At 40.5% G+C, this 13783-nt stretch overlaps 1 protein-coding gene across 1 annotated transcript; it reads left to right on the top strand.

Moving 5' to 3' along the window:
* Window positions 1-7195: 7195 nt before the first annotated feature.
* LOC311203462 (stromelysin-1-like) lies at window positions 7196-13174 on the top strand (the record flags this gene model as incomplete). Its single annotated transcript, XM_084278171.1, has 10 exons — window positions 7196-7300; window positions 7447-7691; window positions 8165-8313; window positions 8410-8541; window positions 9261-9422; window positions 9967-10168; window positions 11185-11318; window positions 11841-12000; window positions 12571-12674; window positions 12860-13174. 10 exons carry the CDS (start codon window positions 7196-7198, stop codon window positions 12958-12960), a joined length of 1494 nt encoding a protein of 497 aa, XP_084134297.1. The 3' UTR covers window positions 12961-13174.
* Between the last annotated feature and the right edge of the window lie 609 nt (window positions 13175-13783).

Here is a 13783-nt window from a genome sequence, read left to right as displayed (position 1 = left end):
TGTAAGAGAGAGGTGAATGTCTTCAGAATTAAATAAAATACAAGGCTATTTATTTAGTTTAGTTACAGGTTTATAAAGTAATAATCTCTATAGGAAAATACAGCTGGTATATGTGGGGCTGAGAATCTATTATTGATTGGTAAGGCTAACAGAAATTGATGTGGGGAAATAAAAAATTCCCTAGTTATTTCTGGGAGAAAGACAAATTTTGACCTGTGGACAGTAGATAGATTAGTGACTGGGATGGAGATCATGATGTGCCATAATTGTGTGTGTGCTAATTCTGTGGTTTGTGGTATCCAGCACAGAGCTTCCAGCTCATCTTTGAAAGGCATCATATAAGTCTCCCTTAGTTTGCCTTACATAGCTACTGAGATGGTACACTGGATGAAGTGTCTCCCATTGCAAGAAGTTCATATACAGTCTTTAATGGTTTTATGAAGAGGTCTTTACAGTAAGGATAGAGGATATCCATTGGTAAGCTTTATGTGTCTTGTAAATTCATGATCTAGGGAAAAATCATTCATTCTGAATTACACAGCTGCCTAATACTTCATTCCTCAGACTCCATGACAACCCACAGCTCTCTCTTCTGTTCACCTGAACTACTTCTCACAGCTCTAGGAACAGTTTAATGGGTCTTTAGTATGTGGAGCATTATCCTGTGGGATTTTGAAGACAAAAGACTGTGATCAAGTCTTACAAAACTATAGTGAAGCAGCATCCTGATGACCCTGTTTTGTGCTTTTTTATTTAGCTGGAGGCTACTGGATAATAATTTCCAACCGTCATGTGAGTCCAATTCCTTGAGAACTTTGTGAGCATGAAAAAATAATTTAACGTCTGAAACCTAATCCCTGTCCTTGCTCATGACTATGTCATCCTCAGCAGTGCCAGCTGGAGAAACTGCTTCTCACCAGTCCTTCCCTCCGCTGTACAGCAGAGCTGATATATCCCTAACATGCTTCACTCAAATCACTTGAATTTGATGCAACAATTGAGGTCACAGAGGCTTAATAGTCAATAGTAATGTGAATTTATTTGAATATCTCAGCTAGGTGTTCTGAGAGGACAGTAACCTCTGTGAAAAAGCCGAATGTTTCATTCTACCCTACCATTGCTGCAAATACACAAGGACAGAACCTGCACCCTAGTGAGGATCTTTAAAGAAGCGGTTTGAAAAATTGACTAGTCTTTCTTTTCAACAAGAGTTGAAACTAAATCAATATTTTCCTCCTTTTAGATATGAAACAAATTCTGTCTATCCTGGTTATGCTTATGTCCTGTGGTCTATGGTTTCATGTCTATGAAATACATTTCTAAAACCATTTAATTGCCAATATTATTACAAAGCTGGCAAATTATACCTTGGATTGCCTGTGTTATCATCTAAAGATTTGCCTTTGTTTTTTCGTTCATAGACATCCTAAATGAAATGTTTATGGGTTCAAGGCTGCTTGGAGCACAAAAGATGACCATCAGCACTTTGAGCAGGTGAGCAGCTCCGCTGGAGATACTACCTCCTTGTGATTTTTGTTGATTGAATGATACATAACAGTACAGGATAGATTGGTCTTTAGTATAAGGAGAATAGAAAGTGTGTGTTTTGGATTTTAGTGGAGTATGGCTGTAGCTGTTTGGGTTTAGCTACAAAATTTAACCATAACAGTGGAACAGCCTTGAAGATAAAGAAAGCAAAGACAGGGAAGTAATAAATAATGAGACCAACGACCGATAAAGAGGCAGAGCATGTTTTGTTTTCCACTAAAAGGGGTTCCTAACTAGTTTGTGCAGGAATGTGTTTTTGAGCACAGGAATGTGTTTTTGAGACTGTGGAGAAAACCGTAAAGAGCAGGCGCTGAAGGGAAAGGTAAGAAGTTCACTGAGAGGAAGACGTCCAACCTTCATCTCTGAAGGCCACCAGAAGGCCTCCTGAGTGTCACTGAGCATGCCCTGTCTGGAAGGAGTTAATGTCTTTTAAAATGGCTGTTATAATCTCTGTACCTGAAAAATAACTAAATTGTATCTATCACAAGTCACCTGTATTCAGAAGACCTTCTGCTTAAGAAGCACACATGAAAGCTAGTATCTATAGTATGAGATTGCAATATTAGAATATACAACATGAACCAAAGATCAAGGTTGCTAGTAGCTGTTTGCCTAAATGTTCAAATTACAATCATTACATATAAAAGCGGGATGACAGTTTCCTAGAGTTTTTCCCTGCTGTTCCTACTCATGAATCAGAGAACTTGGATTTCTTAAGGAATCACCTTGATTTTCATATAGTTTTAGTGTCTTGGCTGAATATCTTAGTTGGGGTTTCCATGTCAAATTATCAAAACTTTAAAGTTTTTCCAATCAACACCAAATCCCAGAATCCCAGAAATTTTGGAGACACTTTAAATAGCAAAGCTCCCTATCTCTTCCTAATACTCAGTCCAAAGCACTGCAATCAAGTTCCTGTAACATTAACATACAATGTATTAACGATATGACTTAGGGAAATACCTAAATCAAATGCTTAAGCAGTTGTTAAGGGACAGAATGACCAACTGCACATGGGAAAGCATTTTCTATGGACTTGTTTTCTGTCCTTCAGAACCAAGAAACTACAGTAAATCTTCTTGCGACTGAATGACCATCTCCTTAATATGGAGATCTGGAAGGTTGTTTATACATTTTGTAACAGAGTAAGAATTGCATGTGCGTAACTCCTTGACCATTAAAGTCTGCGTGTAGGAGAGGAGGTGGGACCAACAGTTTCCGGACCACTCTTCTTCATAAAGAAAGGTGGGATCTTGCACGTATTTCAGTTGCTAAGATGGTTTGTGTGTTGGGACAGTGACATAGTCCAAATCTAGTAAGGGACAGGATGGTAAAGAGGAAACAGTGAATTATGTCTCACAACCACAGTGCTTCCTGCCTCACTCATTGCTCAGGGCTGTGTGTAAATTCAGAGTATGGCTCCGATATATTGCCATTTATGAAGGGCAGCAAAATTTTGTACTCCAGTTCAGTTCCTCCAAACCTCAAGGTTCTTTGGCATTGGATTGTGGCCATCGGTGATGGATGATACAACACCAGTGGACTTCAATCGCTTTGTGACCATGCCTTCATAACAAACTTGTAAGTCAGATATTGCTGAGAGGAAATGACATGCAACTTATGCAACTTGTTTATGCACTAAATACAAGTGCGGAAGTGATTTCAGCTTTATTGTTGTTGATAATACTCAAGGAGAAGATACAGACATCAAAAAAAAATCTAAATTCCTCTTTAAATAAATCAGCCATTGAGGCTATCTCTACATGCCATCTCTCAGTGTACAATGGAACCTCAACAAAATGGTCAGATGAGGTAGGAAAATTACTAACATAATTGTTAGCAGCAGCTCTATATTATAAAACTAGGATGAGTGGGAGCATATAAATATACAGGTAAAATTGCAGAATTCAAGTTAATACCTATTTCAGGCTCAGTTTCAATACTCTCAAAATATTGTCTTGCAGAGATGAATTGAAAATGTTTATTTTTCCGTACATTTTCTCTGTCTTCCCTGAGTCTTACTACCGGAAAAACATTTTTTCCACATGGCAAATTGGTGCGTGTTTATTTTCCCCAAGCACTTCTTTGCTATTATCCAGTTGTTATCTGGCAAAGACTGGTCTGTATAATGTTGTAAAGAGCTTGTGTCTTTTTCTGTTCAGTTAATGTTCCTCAAGTCCCAGAATCTGCTTGTACCGATTTATCTCCCGATCCTATTCCAATGGAAACAAAAACCCATCAGCTTCTTCTATGTCTGGGTGTGTCCAAGACCTTCATAGCCTGTCCTGCTGCTTTGGCACAGACAAGTCAGATGGGAGAGACTTTGGAAACAATATGAACCAAGAGAAGGTTTGAAAGATCCCACAGTGATCTGTACATTTAGTTAGTTCAAGCTTCCTTTGACATAATTTGTAGTTGTTTATACAGTTAATTGTTTATATGGCTATGTTAAGTATGCTTCTACTTCTACTTTCCGTAAGTCAAAACTGCCAAGCAGAACTGGCATGACATTTCTGGGTGGAATTTCAAACATATAAAAATAAGAAGTGGCAAAATTCCCAGCTAGAATTTTCTGCTAAAAAACCTGGCACTTGGGCTAGACCCCACAGGATAACATGAATTACACCGTCAGAGGACAAACAGTTCTGTGGTGGAGGAGTATTAGCCTGGATGTTGGCAGGTTTTCAGTGAAATACTCTGTTTTATTGCAGGGGTCTTCCTGGGAAAGCACCCACTCTTGTCCCTGAGTGCTGTAATTGAGACACTCACTGGTGATATGGGACATATGAGTCTGAATGCTGATGAGCTGAGGGAAGAAATGAGCAGTACTCCTGAGTCCATCTTGGCTGCTTTTCTGCTGTATTAGCTGGTGAGAGTCACTGCTGTAGTCTGTGTGGTCTCCAAGCTTGCTGGAGAGTAACAGTGACTCGGCGGTCCAGAGGGAAGTGGCCTCCCAGGGGAGATGGGTTGATCAGCATCTCATTGGGGTTACCCATGAGGCCTAGGCATGAAACAGGCATCTGACCTGCTCAGCCTTGTCAGGAATTGCTTCTGGGCACCCCTGAAGCAGACCTCATGAGCCAGCAGACCTGTCGCTAGGTCAAAGATGCCATGTGAGGTCACCTCTTCAGTTTAGATCACCCAATTTAAATCAGATGTGTGTCCTTAATAAATCTTCACTGTGTCGAGTGACAAGGTAATTTTTAAGCACTTCACACCTCCTGTTGCATCCTGTAATGCTTAAACCCAGGACTGAGTACCCATATGTGAACCCTAAAAGCGGCTGGCGTCTTTGGGGTCTGCACCAGAAGGCAAGTCCTTTTATAGATCCACATGCAAGGTAAAAGGACTCTCGCTCACACATCTCAGAGCCATGCAGGCTGCCCCAGCTGTTAATTCTCCCCACTTATCTTGCCAAACACGTTCACTAGGCAAGACCCAGCTTTCACCCCACAGCACTCATCAGCCACTCCATAAATGTTAGCTCAAGCACGCAGGCAACAGACTCTGGAAAGGGAAGCCAACATCTACAAAGAGCTGTAACATGCTGCCTATGGACAGACATGCAAAAGTCAGTGAGAAATAATAGCTTCCTTAACATTAAAACAGGCTTGCTAAAATGTTTGCAAACTGATGGTGCTGCATCCCAGGCTCTGACTGCTTCACCCCAGATCTCCTGGACACAGAGCAGAGTGTTTACAAAACATTTAGCTGAAAGCAAATAGGGAAAGTGCCATATGGGAACTGCTGCTGCGAGGTGCAGAGATACAAATGCAACATTTAAAATGACACTGCTTTGTGTCTGAATTTATTTGCAAAAATCCAGACACCATACTCTACATATATAGTTTGGGGTGCTGTCCCACAACCAGCTGAGACAACCTTCTAACTTGCTGCTACCAAAAGGAGAAGCACCAGCATCCCAGCCTCATCCCTGGCTGCCTCCCTGCATCCCTCTTCTCAACTGTGCTGTCCCACCCCTCCTTCATGTTGGCTCAGGTGCTCTTCTCACCCTTAGGGAGACAGTGAAGTTGCTGAACTGAGCAGAAAACTATTGTTGGTGCGGTTAGGGTTATTTTTCTGGGCTGTTCTCTTGTAGGTTTAGCCCTCTGAATCAGTTCAGTGAGGCTACACTTAATTTCAGAAGGGCACAGGGCAACAGCAGGAGTGCTGGCCAGGATGGAAGAAGCAGGAGCATCCCTTTACAGCAGAGGGGAGTAATTGGCAAAGCCACCCTCATCCCACTGCAGCCTTAGACAAACATTTGTGCCACTTAACTCAGCAGTTCAGGGACCTGGGCTCTGACCTGGGTCATGCATGAAGTATGACCCCATTCCAGCCAGCCAGTTCAACTCCCGTTTCCTTTGGAAGAAGGCCATGACTTTTCCCTAGGACACCTCACAAACTGCAGATGTCAGCTGCTGTGGTGCTGTTTTGGTTTTTTTTTTAAAGTTTCCAATATGTTTGCTTTCAGTAGAAAAGTGGTTTATTTTCCTCCTTTTTCTCATGTTGGAAAAGAAATATTATTTTTAGCTCATATTACTGCTTTTGAACTTGTATTTGGACACTAAGTCAACATGGCAGAATTCTGCTTCAAAAGATGGATGTCTCAAGAGCAACAGGCAAGAAAGAGGGAACTGAGTGACAGTGGTTCTGCAACCCCTACATGATGCACAATGCACCACATTCAGAAAACAACACAGGAACCAAAAGTAGGACTTATGGCAAATTGGGGAACTTGGAATCTACAGCTCAATTCCTCATCATGTTCCATCTGAATCTGGAGACACACATTAAAATGTTCCTCTGAAGACCCCTGCACTCTCAAGGTGTCTATAGTTCCTCAGGGCAATTTCTGCCATTTCTTCTATAGCTGTAACGATGCCCTTCGTCAGTAGGTCCAGGATATATGATCTGGGATCCTCTGCTGAGACCTTTACATTGTGGTGTGAGGGATTCCTGGAGGGAGCATTGGAGAACAAGGGGATGCAGCCATAAATCTGTGGTTACACAGCTGAGGTAGCAGCATAGGTGATGGTTCTGTAACCATGCTGGCATATCAGGTTCAAGAGAAAAGATAAATGAATCATTTTTATAATCAGTTACGAAAAAAATATATCAGGGACAAGGTGGGCTAATGGAAGGGGCTCATGCCAGACATGCTGAGGCCCTGCCTGGCTGCCATGGAGAAAACTGAGGGGCAGATTCAGAAAGTCTCTTAGTATGTACTATAAGCAATTACAGCTATTTGTCCCTCACAAAAAGCCAGGTCCCTTTAGTATCTCTGAAAAATGAGGGTTTTTTTTTTTTTTTATCCAGGTGACTGATATTAGATTTAGATACTTGTAAGTTTAAAGTACTGGTCCAGTTTAAGAATGAAGAAAAAAACCAAACTGTCCAATAATATGATTGCGAAATCAGGGGTTTTTGGGCAAGGTAAACTGTCATGTGTTAGCTTGCTTCTAAACCAAATTTGTTTTCTGTGTTTCTGTGGGAAATCAGAGGATGTTATAAACTGAGTCATGCAGTTATTGACTTTAGAGAGCACACAACTGATATAAATAGAGAAGCGCTGGTAAGCCTTGGACAGAAGGAAAAGAGATTGAGAGGTCTTCTAGCAAGGGCTAATAAGACAAGGGAGGCAAAGATGAAGGCAAAGACCCTTCCTTTCCTTGCGCTATTGTATGTTGCATGTACTTGTGCTTTGCCAGTGGTTCCTGAAAGGGAAAAAGAAGATACACAATTTGCTAAGGTAAGGACTACCAACAGAACTTAGGAAATAATTTACTGAGAAAATGAATATAGTGATGTATTAGTGATTTAGAATGTTTTATTAACAACTCTGCATTTTAAACTAAATGTTGCTGCTCTAAACTGTTGCTTTTGTTTCCCCATCAGAAATATCTGGAAAATTTTTATGATTTTAAAGAAGAAAAAAATTCTCTATTTAAATCAAAGAACATCAATCACATGGCTGACAAAATCAGAGAAATGCAGTCATTCTTTGGGCTAGAGGTGACTGGGGAGCTGAATCATAAGACTCTGGACATGATGAAACAGCCTCGGTGCGGAATCCCAGACGTCCGTTCATACAGCACCTTCCCATTGAGCCCCAGGTGGAAGAAAGAAGATGTGACATATCGGTAATATGTCAAAGCATGTTTGTCTAAACCACTGGGGTGCTTTGTGAACACTAGGCAGAAGTCATGCCAGCAGCTTCTTTATTATTTATTCCTATATTTCTCCATCTAAAAGCCCCTTTCAAGATGAAGGAGCCACGAATGTCAGGACTATTCATACGCTTTGCTTTACAATTCTGAACAGTGGTGAAAATACTGAAATAGAAGTTTTACATTAGTTAGTTAACAGCCCACTAAATAATATACTCAGTGGATAGAAGGGAAACAACTGTGTGTGTGTGTATACGTTAGGATTTCTGAAAGACGTGAAAAAACCCCTGTAAATACCTCCTCTATTATATAAACCAATCATTTAAAAATAAGCAACTTGGGACATAAATACTAACAACCACAGTTTAAAATGTTTGACCTTGATACTATGTGCCCCAGCCACATGTGATCTCATTGCTTTTAATTCCTTTCTCTTTATTTCACAGGATTTTGAACTACACTCCAGACATGCTACAAGCTGATGTAGATGAAGCGATTGCAAAAGCCTTCCAGCTCTGGAGCAGTGTCACCCCTTTGAGATTCACCAGGCTCTACAGTGGTCAAGCAGATATCATGATCTCCTTCGCAGCTGGATGTAAGGGGACACTCTTACTTGGGAATGATAAATATTTGTCTCTATTTCTTACTGAGATGATAAAAAGCATCTATTTTTTAATTATTATTTTTTTAGTTCACGGTGACTTTTACTCCTTTGATGGTCAAGGAGGAACTCTGGCTCATGCCTACCCCCCAGGCAGTGGGATAGGAGGAGATGCTCACTTTGATGAAGATGAAAACTGGACCAAATATGTTACCAACACTGGTAGGCAACCTTAAATATTACATTGCTTGGTTGTTATTAGACATTGATGTCTTGAAAACACTGTAAAGTCATAGATCCCATGGCAGTAGTTCCAGTATTCACCAAGATGTAAAATTTTAGTGTAATTTAGTCAAACTATTCTGCATATTTTGACCTGGGCTGCAGTCATGACAGTCCCCTGAAGTTAATGCCAGGCTGCAGTTGCAGATCCAGTGAAGGAAATGGGATAGGCACAGCAATATTGGCACACTGTAAGGCAGAGAATTCTGACCCTCAGTTAATGATCTTAAAAGCTGTAATATTGCACTCTCACTTCAGGGGTGATAGTCCACATGGTACTGTTCTTTGTGAAGTAATTACTAGGAGAATTCAGTGTCATTTACGATTCCCAAAATCTGATCAGATGATCAAACTGTTCTCACACAGTTTTCAGTCATTATTAAATTAAAGAAATTTACATTCTTTGTTGGCAGGAAAATTTCTGCAACATGAGCAAAAACAGTCTCCAGATTGGTTTTCTTCTGAGAAATAAACATAATTGGAAACTTATTTCTCTAGGAAGATAGAGAACCTTTAACTTGGGATGTAGTTAGATTTTGCTGGTTTATTAGTACTGTGGATGATATATCATGTTTGAGAGGATGGCCTCTTTATCCTGGTGTTCTGCAAGAAACTGTATTTAATGTTTGTTCTTTGTGCTGTTTTGTTTATTTTTTTAGGATACAACTTATTTCTTGTTGCTGCACATGAGTTGGGCCACTCACTAGGTCTTGGTCATTCAAATGTCTTTGGTGCTTTGATGTATCCTATATATGTGGCCAAGGATACAAGGAACTACAGGCTTCCTCAGGATGATATTGATGGCATTCAGGCCCTTTATGGTAAGCAGGAAGCATAATTTTTTGGTTACCCAAGAACTAAAAAGTACTAAACTTTCTACTGCAGGAAGGATACTGAGGTTTAATTTCCTATTATTTTGGGCAAATCTCTTGGTTTCTTTGTGAGTCTACATCTGCAAAATGGAATCTGTTGGCTGGATCCATGCCAGTAAGGCAAACAATCCAAGAACCTTTCTCAAAATAAAACCTGTGTCTATAGTATTAAACTCTCTTACTTTCCACAAAGGGTGGTTGCATGTACGTCTGCCCTTTGGAAATGGTGTTTGTTCTACATTAACTCCTGAGCATATATAGTTGGAAAAGTCAATGTCTTGTCTTGGCAAAGCAATGCCAGAGACCATTTTAATACTCAGCAACACAAAGAGACAAGTTAAACTGCCCAGGACCTTTCCCTCCCATTAATTTACTGTCCATGTGTTAACCTCAAGAACCCTATACATTTGGCTGCATATGGTACATACTGAAGCTCTGCAACATGAAACAATGAAATTCACCTTCCAATTCCACACTTACTTGTTTCCCAAAGGACGGCCCAGGGAATCTCCTGCACTTCCAACAAAAGCAACTGAAATGGCACCAGCAGAACCACCAACTGAAATGTCACCCAGGAAAGAACCAACAGAAATGACACCCTCCAAAACACCTGCAAGACCAGCGGACTGTGACCCTCATTTGACTTTTGATGCTATCACCACTCTCCGTGGGGAAATACTGTTCTTCAAAGGCAGGTAAGCACTTTCATTTTTATCAGGACCTTTTTGAGAGGCTCATAAAGGCACAAGATAAAGCTCAGTGCAAGGAATTTGTCTTCCCTTGATTACAAAAGAAGATACTTCTTTCTGACAGCATTAAGGCAACTTCATGAAATTTTACTAGGCCAATGGGTCTAGGTGAGTAACACGGCTTACTGACAGGTGAGCAAAATGTTTTAAGCCATTCATCCATCATCACCCATGTCTGTTATAATTGTGCAAGGCTGATTAATCCCAGAGCCACTCCTCAGCCTGCAACTGCTTCACATTCAGCACCATCCTGTCATACCATCCTGTATGTGTGTCAGGGACCTGTGGAACATGTCACTAGTGACTTCTGGTGGCACTCTGATCTAGGATCTGCATTGGGCCACTGTCCAGTACTGTCTGTAGGAAGCCCCTGCTGTTACTGATTTCCCATCTAGAACACATGGGTCTGATTTCCCATCTATACCTGCACTTCAAAAATTTAATAGTTTTCAGGGAAGGGGAGAAAGGACCAGTTCCTCCTTAAACTGTGTTTTAATGTGCTTCACAAGAATGTTTACTAAACATTTGTAACCAAATTAAAATTAAGAATGCAGCTGTTCCTACATGCATGGGACATAGTGCAGCCAAAGTTTCAACTCTCAGCACTACCACAGATATCACCTGTTGTCTTGGGCAGGCCATTAGGGTTTCAGTGGAGAGGTCTACAAGGACACCCGTTCTAGGTGCACCTGCCTGAGCTGAAGGGTTGGACAAGATGTCCAGAGGTCCCTTCCAAACTCAATCATACTGAGACCCCAGAAAAATAAGTAGTAAAGGGCAAATGTCTCTGAGAGGGCAGGGCAATGTGAAGCACTGCATCCCCAAAGGGCTGATATCTCTGCCTCCTAGGGAGGACTGGCTCCAGCACCCAGACAGTAGGAAGTAAAGTACATTTCTGTGCTACTGATCTCCTTGTGAAACATGGATAATGAAATACTGGGTTTTTTTTTCATTTCTCTCAGCTACGTCTGGCGCAAAAGCCCATATTTCTCAGACATTGAGCATGACACCATCTCCTCATTCTGGCCATCCCTGTCAGCTGGCTTTGATGCTGCTTATGAGGTTGACAAGAAGGATCGAGTAATATTTTTTAAAGGTATTTCTCTTACTTTTTCGTCAGTCATTTTTATGAGTGAATAAAATTATAGTTGCACAGCTAGCCTGTAAATACTTCTGTATGTTATGCTTAATAGAAGTAATATAATTATAATAATAACTTAATATGCAAATCAATTTCATTTTCAAAAAGCTGTCACTGTCATTAACTAACTCTGCTTCACAACAGCCCTGTACAATGTGATATTACACTTCTTTGGTCAGTGCTGGAGAAGATCGTAGCTGAAAAAAAATGGTTGCCTACATTAAGTTATTCAAATGCATCTTTAAAGGTGCCAAACACACCTAGAAAATATATTGGTTTAGCTATTATATAACATCTAATTACTATAAAAAGTGGAAAATCCACATCTCTGAAATATTCAGACTTATGCATGACCTAGAGGGTCATGTTTTCAGCTGGACATCTTTGCTTTTTACTGCACAGAAAGCTCCAGGCCTTGATGAAAAGGAACTCAGCCTCCTCAGGAATCCCTACTAACTTTTTCTGGTTTTCGTGCAGACAACCAGTACTGGGCTGTCAGTGGCTACAGTATAGACCGAGGCTTCCCCAAGCCTATTCAGAACCTGGGTTTCCCCACAAGTATCAGGAAAATTGATGCAGCTGTTTATGATGAAAACACCAAGAAAACCTATTTCTTTGTGGGCAACAAGTACTGGAGGTAAGAGTCATTCCTCTGTTATCCCATGGTAGATAATCAAAATAGCTTTCACTATGTCAAGTTATATTAGAATTTGCACAGTAAGTTTCTGGCCTCATTTTAGCCAGTATAAAGCTGAAACTTGGCATCAGTTACTCAAGTCTACTCATAGAACTATGTCTTTAACACCTGAAACAAAGGCAACATCCATTTACTATTGCCAGTCTGTGATTAAAAGGCACTAGCAAGTGAGCTTTGTCTACCTTTTAGGAAGCAGTATTGCATGAAATTAGTATAAGAAAGATAATGTGAGTAGACTTTGTCATCATGTTATATATGCACTCAGCCTTATTATCAGTCACAGGGAATGGAAGTGAACTATTTAGTCTGATGTTCTGAAAACATTCTTGCATAGGCCACTATAGATGTGAATGTTCATGCAGCCAGGATTTGTACCATTCTGTGAGATCACAGATGCTCACAGTTACTGAATTATCAGTTGAAAGTAGACTTAGTTAGTAAAAAAATCCACATGGTTTCAACATTGAATATCACATTTGTTTATTGTTTTCATACAATGTCTTTATTTAGTTTCAACGAAAATACCCAATCAATGGAAAGGGGATATCCAAGAAAAATAGCAGCTGACTTCCATGGAATTGGCCACACAGTTGATGCTGCCCTTCAGAAAAATGGTAAATAAAATGTAATTTAAAATGAACCAAAAGACCATCAACCAACGCCAAAAAAATACATGCATATATATATAAAGTGTTTATGCTGATTTTTTGTAATCATTCAAGAAACTAGCAAGCACGTATCAATATGTATACAGAAAAGGAAATACTGATTTTCCAATATTTTGTCCTTCCAATTCTAGGACTTTTCTACTTTTTCCATGGAGCAAACCAGTATGAGATTGACATCAAGAGCAAGAAACTCATCCGTATAGTGAAGAGCAACAGCTGGTTTAATTGCTAGATTGGTGCAGGGTTGTATTTGTATAATTTTTTTTTTCATGTTGATTATAAACAATATCATTCAGCTGTTATTGTGCATCTAAGTCTGAAATGATGGCCTTTGATAATTCTAATTTAAAAGTCTTTAAAATGTAAAACTTAATGTACAGTTTTAATTTATTTTCCAACTATTTATTAATCAGGTTGTTTTTGAATAATAAAATATTTTGAGTATAGCAGCATTCTTGTGTTTTGGTTCAGTTCTGTGGAGATAAAGCATCTGACATAACCACACACAAGCCTGAATGACGCCAGGACCCCACAACCATTTTTAGGAGATCTCGGTGTCCGTAGGGGGGAAGTTAGAGGGAAGCAGAAGTAGCCAAGCAGTTTCAACAGGCAGTAAGAAATTACATGGGGGATAGAGGAGTGAAGAAAAGACACTCAGGAACAATGCAGGTGAGGCAGAAGAGGTTGGAGGAGATCCTACACAATGGTGTGGGAAGGGCATGGAGAGACTGGTGGCTGTGGCCTCACTTGCTTTGACCCCACAGCATGGGGACAGAGCGGGCAGGGCAGGGATGGGTGTCAGCTGGTGGAAGAGGAATATAGCAACGGACTGAGAGGAACCATGAGCCAGTGCTGCTGTGCATGGTTTTGGTGGGCAGAGTTGTTGATACAGCAGGGTTTGAGTGTCTGGAGAGAAGAGCAGGTTTCTGGTTTGGAGGTGGAGGCCGCACATGGGCAGGTTGGGAGGTGATGCAGTTATCATCACAGAATTCCAAGCACAATCATTTCTTCCATCTACCTGATTTGGGTCTCCCTCACAGGGACATAGTTTAATG

This window comes from Gallinula chloropus (genome assembly GCF_964237585.1).
Source record: "Gallinula chloropus genome assembly, chromosome: 1".
NCBI classification, from domain to species: Eukaryota; Metazoa; Chordata; class Aves; order Gruiformes; family Rallidae; genus Gallinula; species Gallinula chloropus.
Note: the sequence above shows the minus strand (reverse complement) of the source record. Positions and strands in the feature narration are given on the sequence as shown.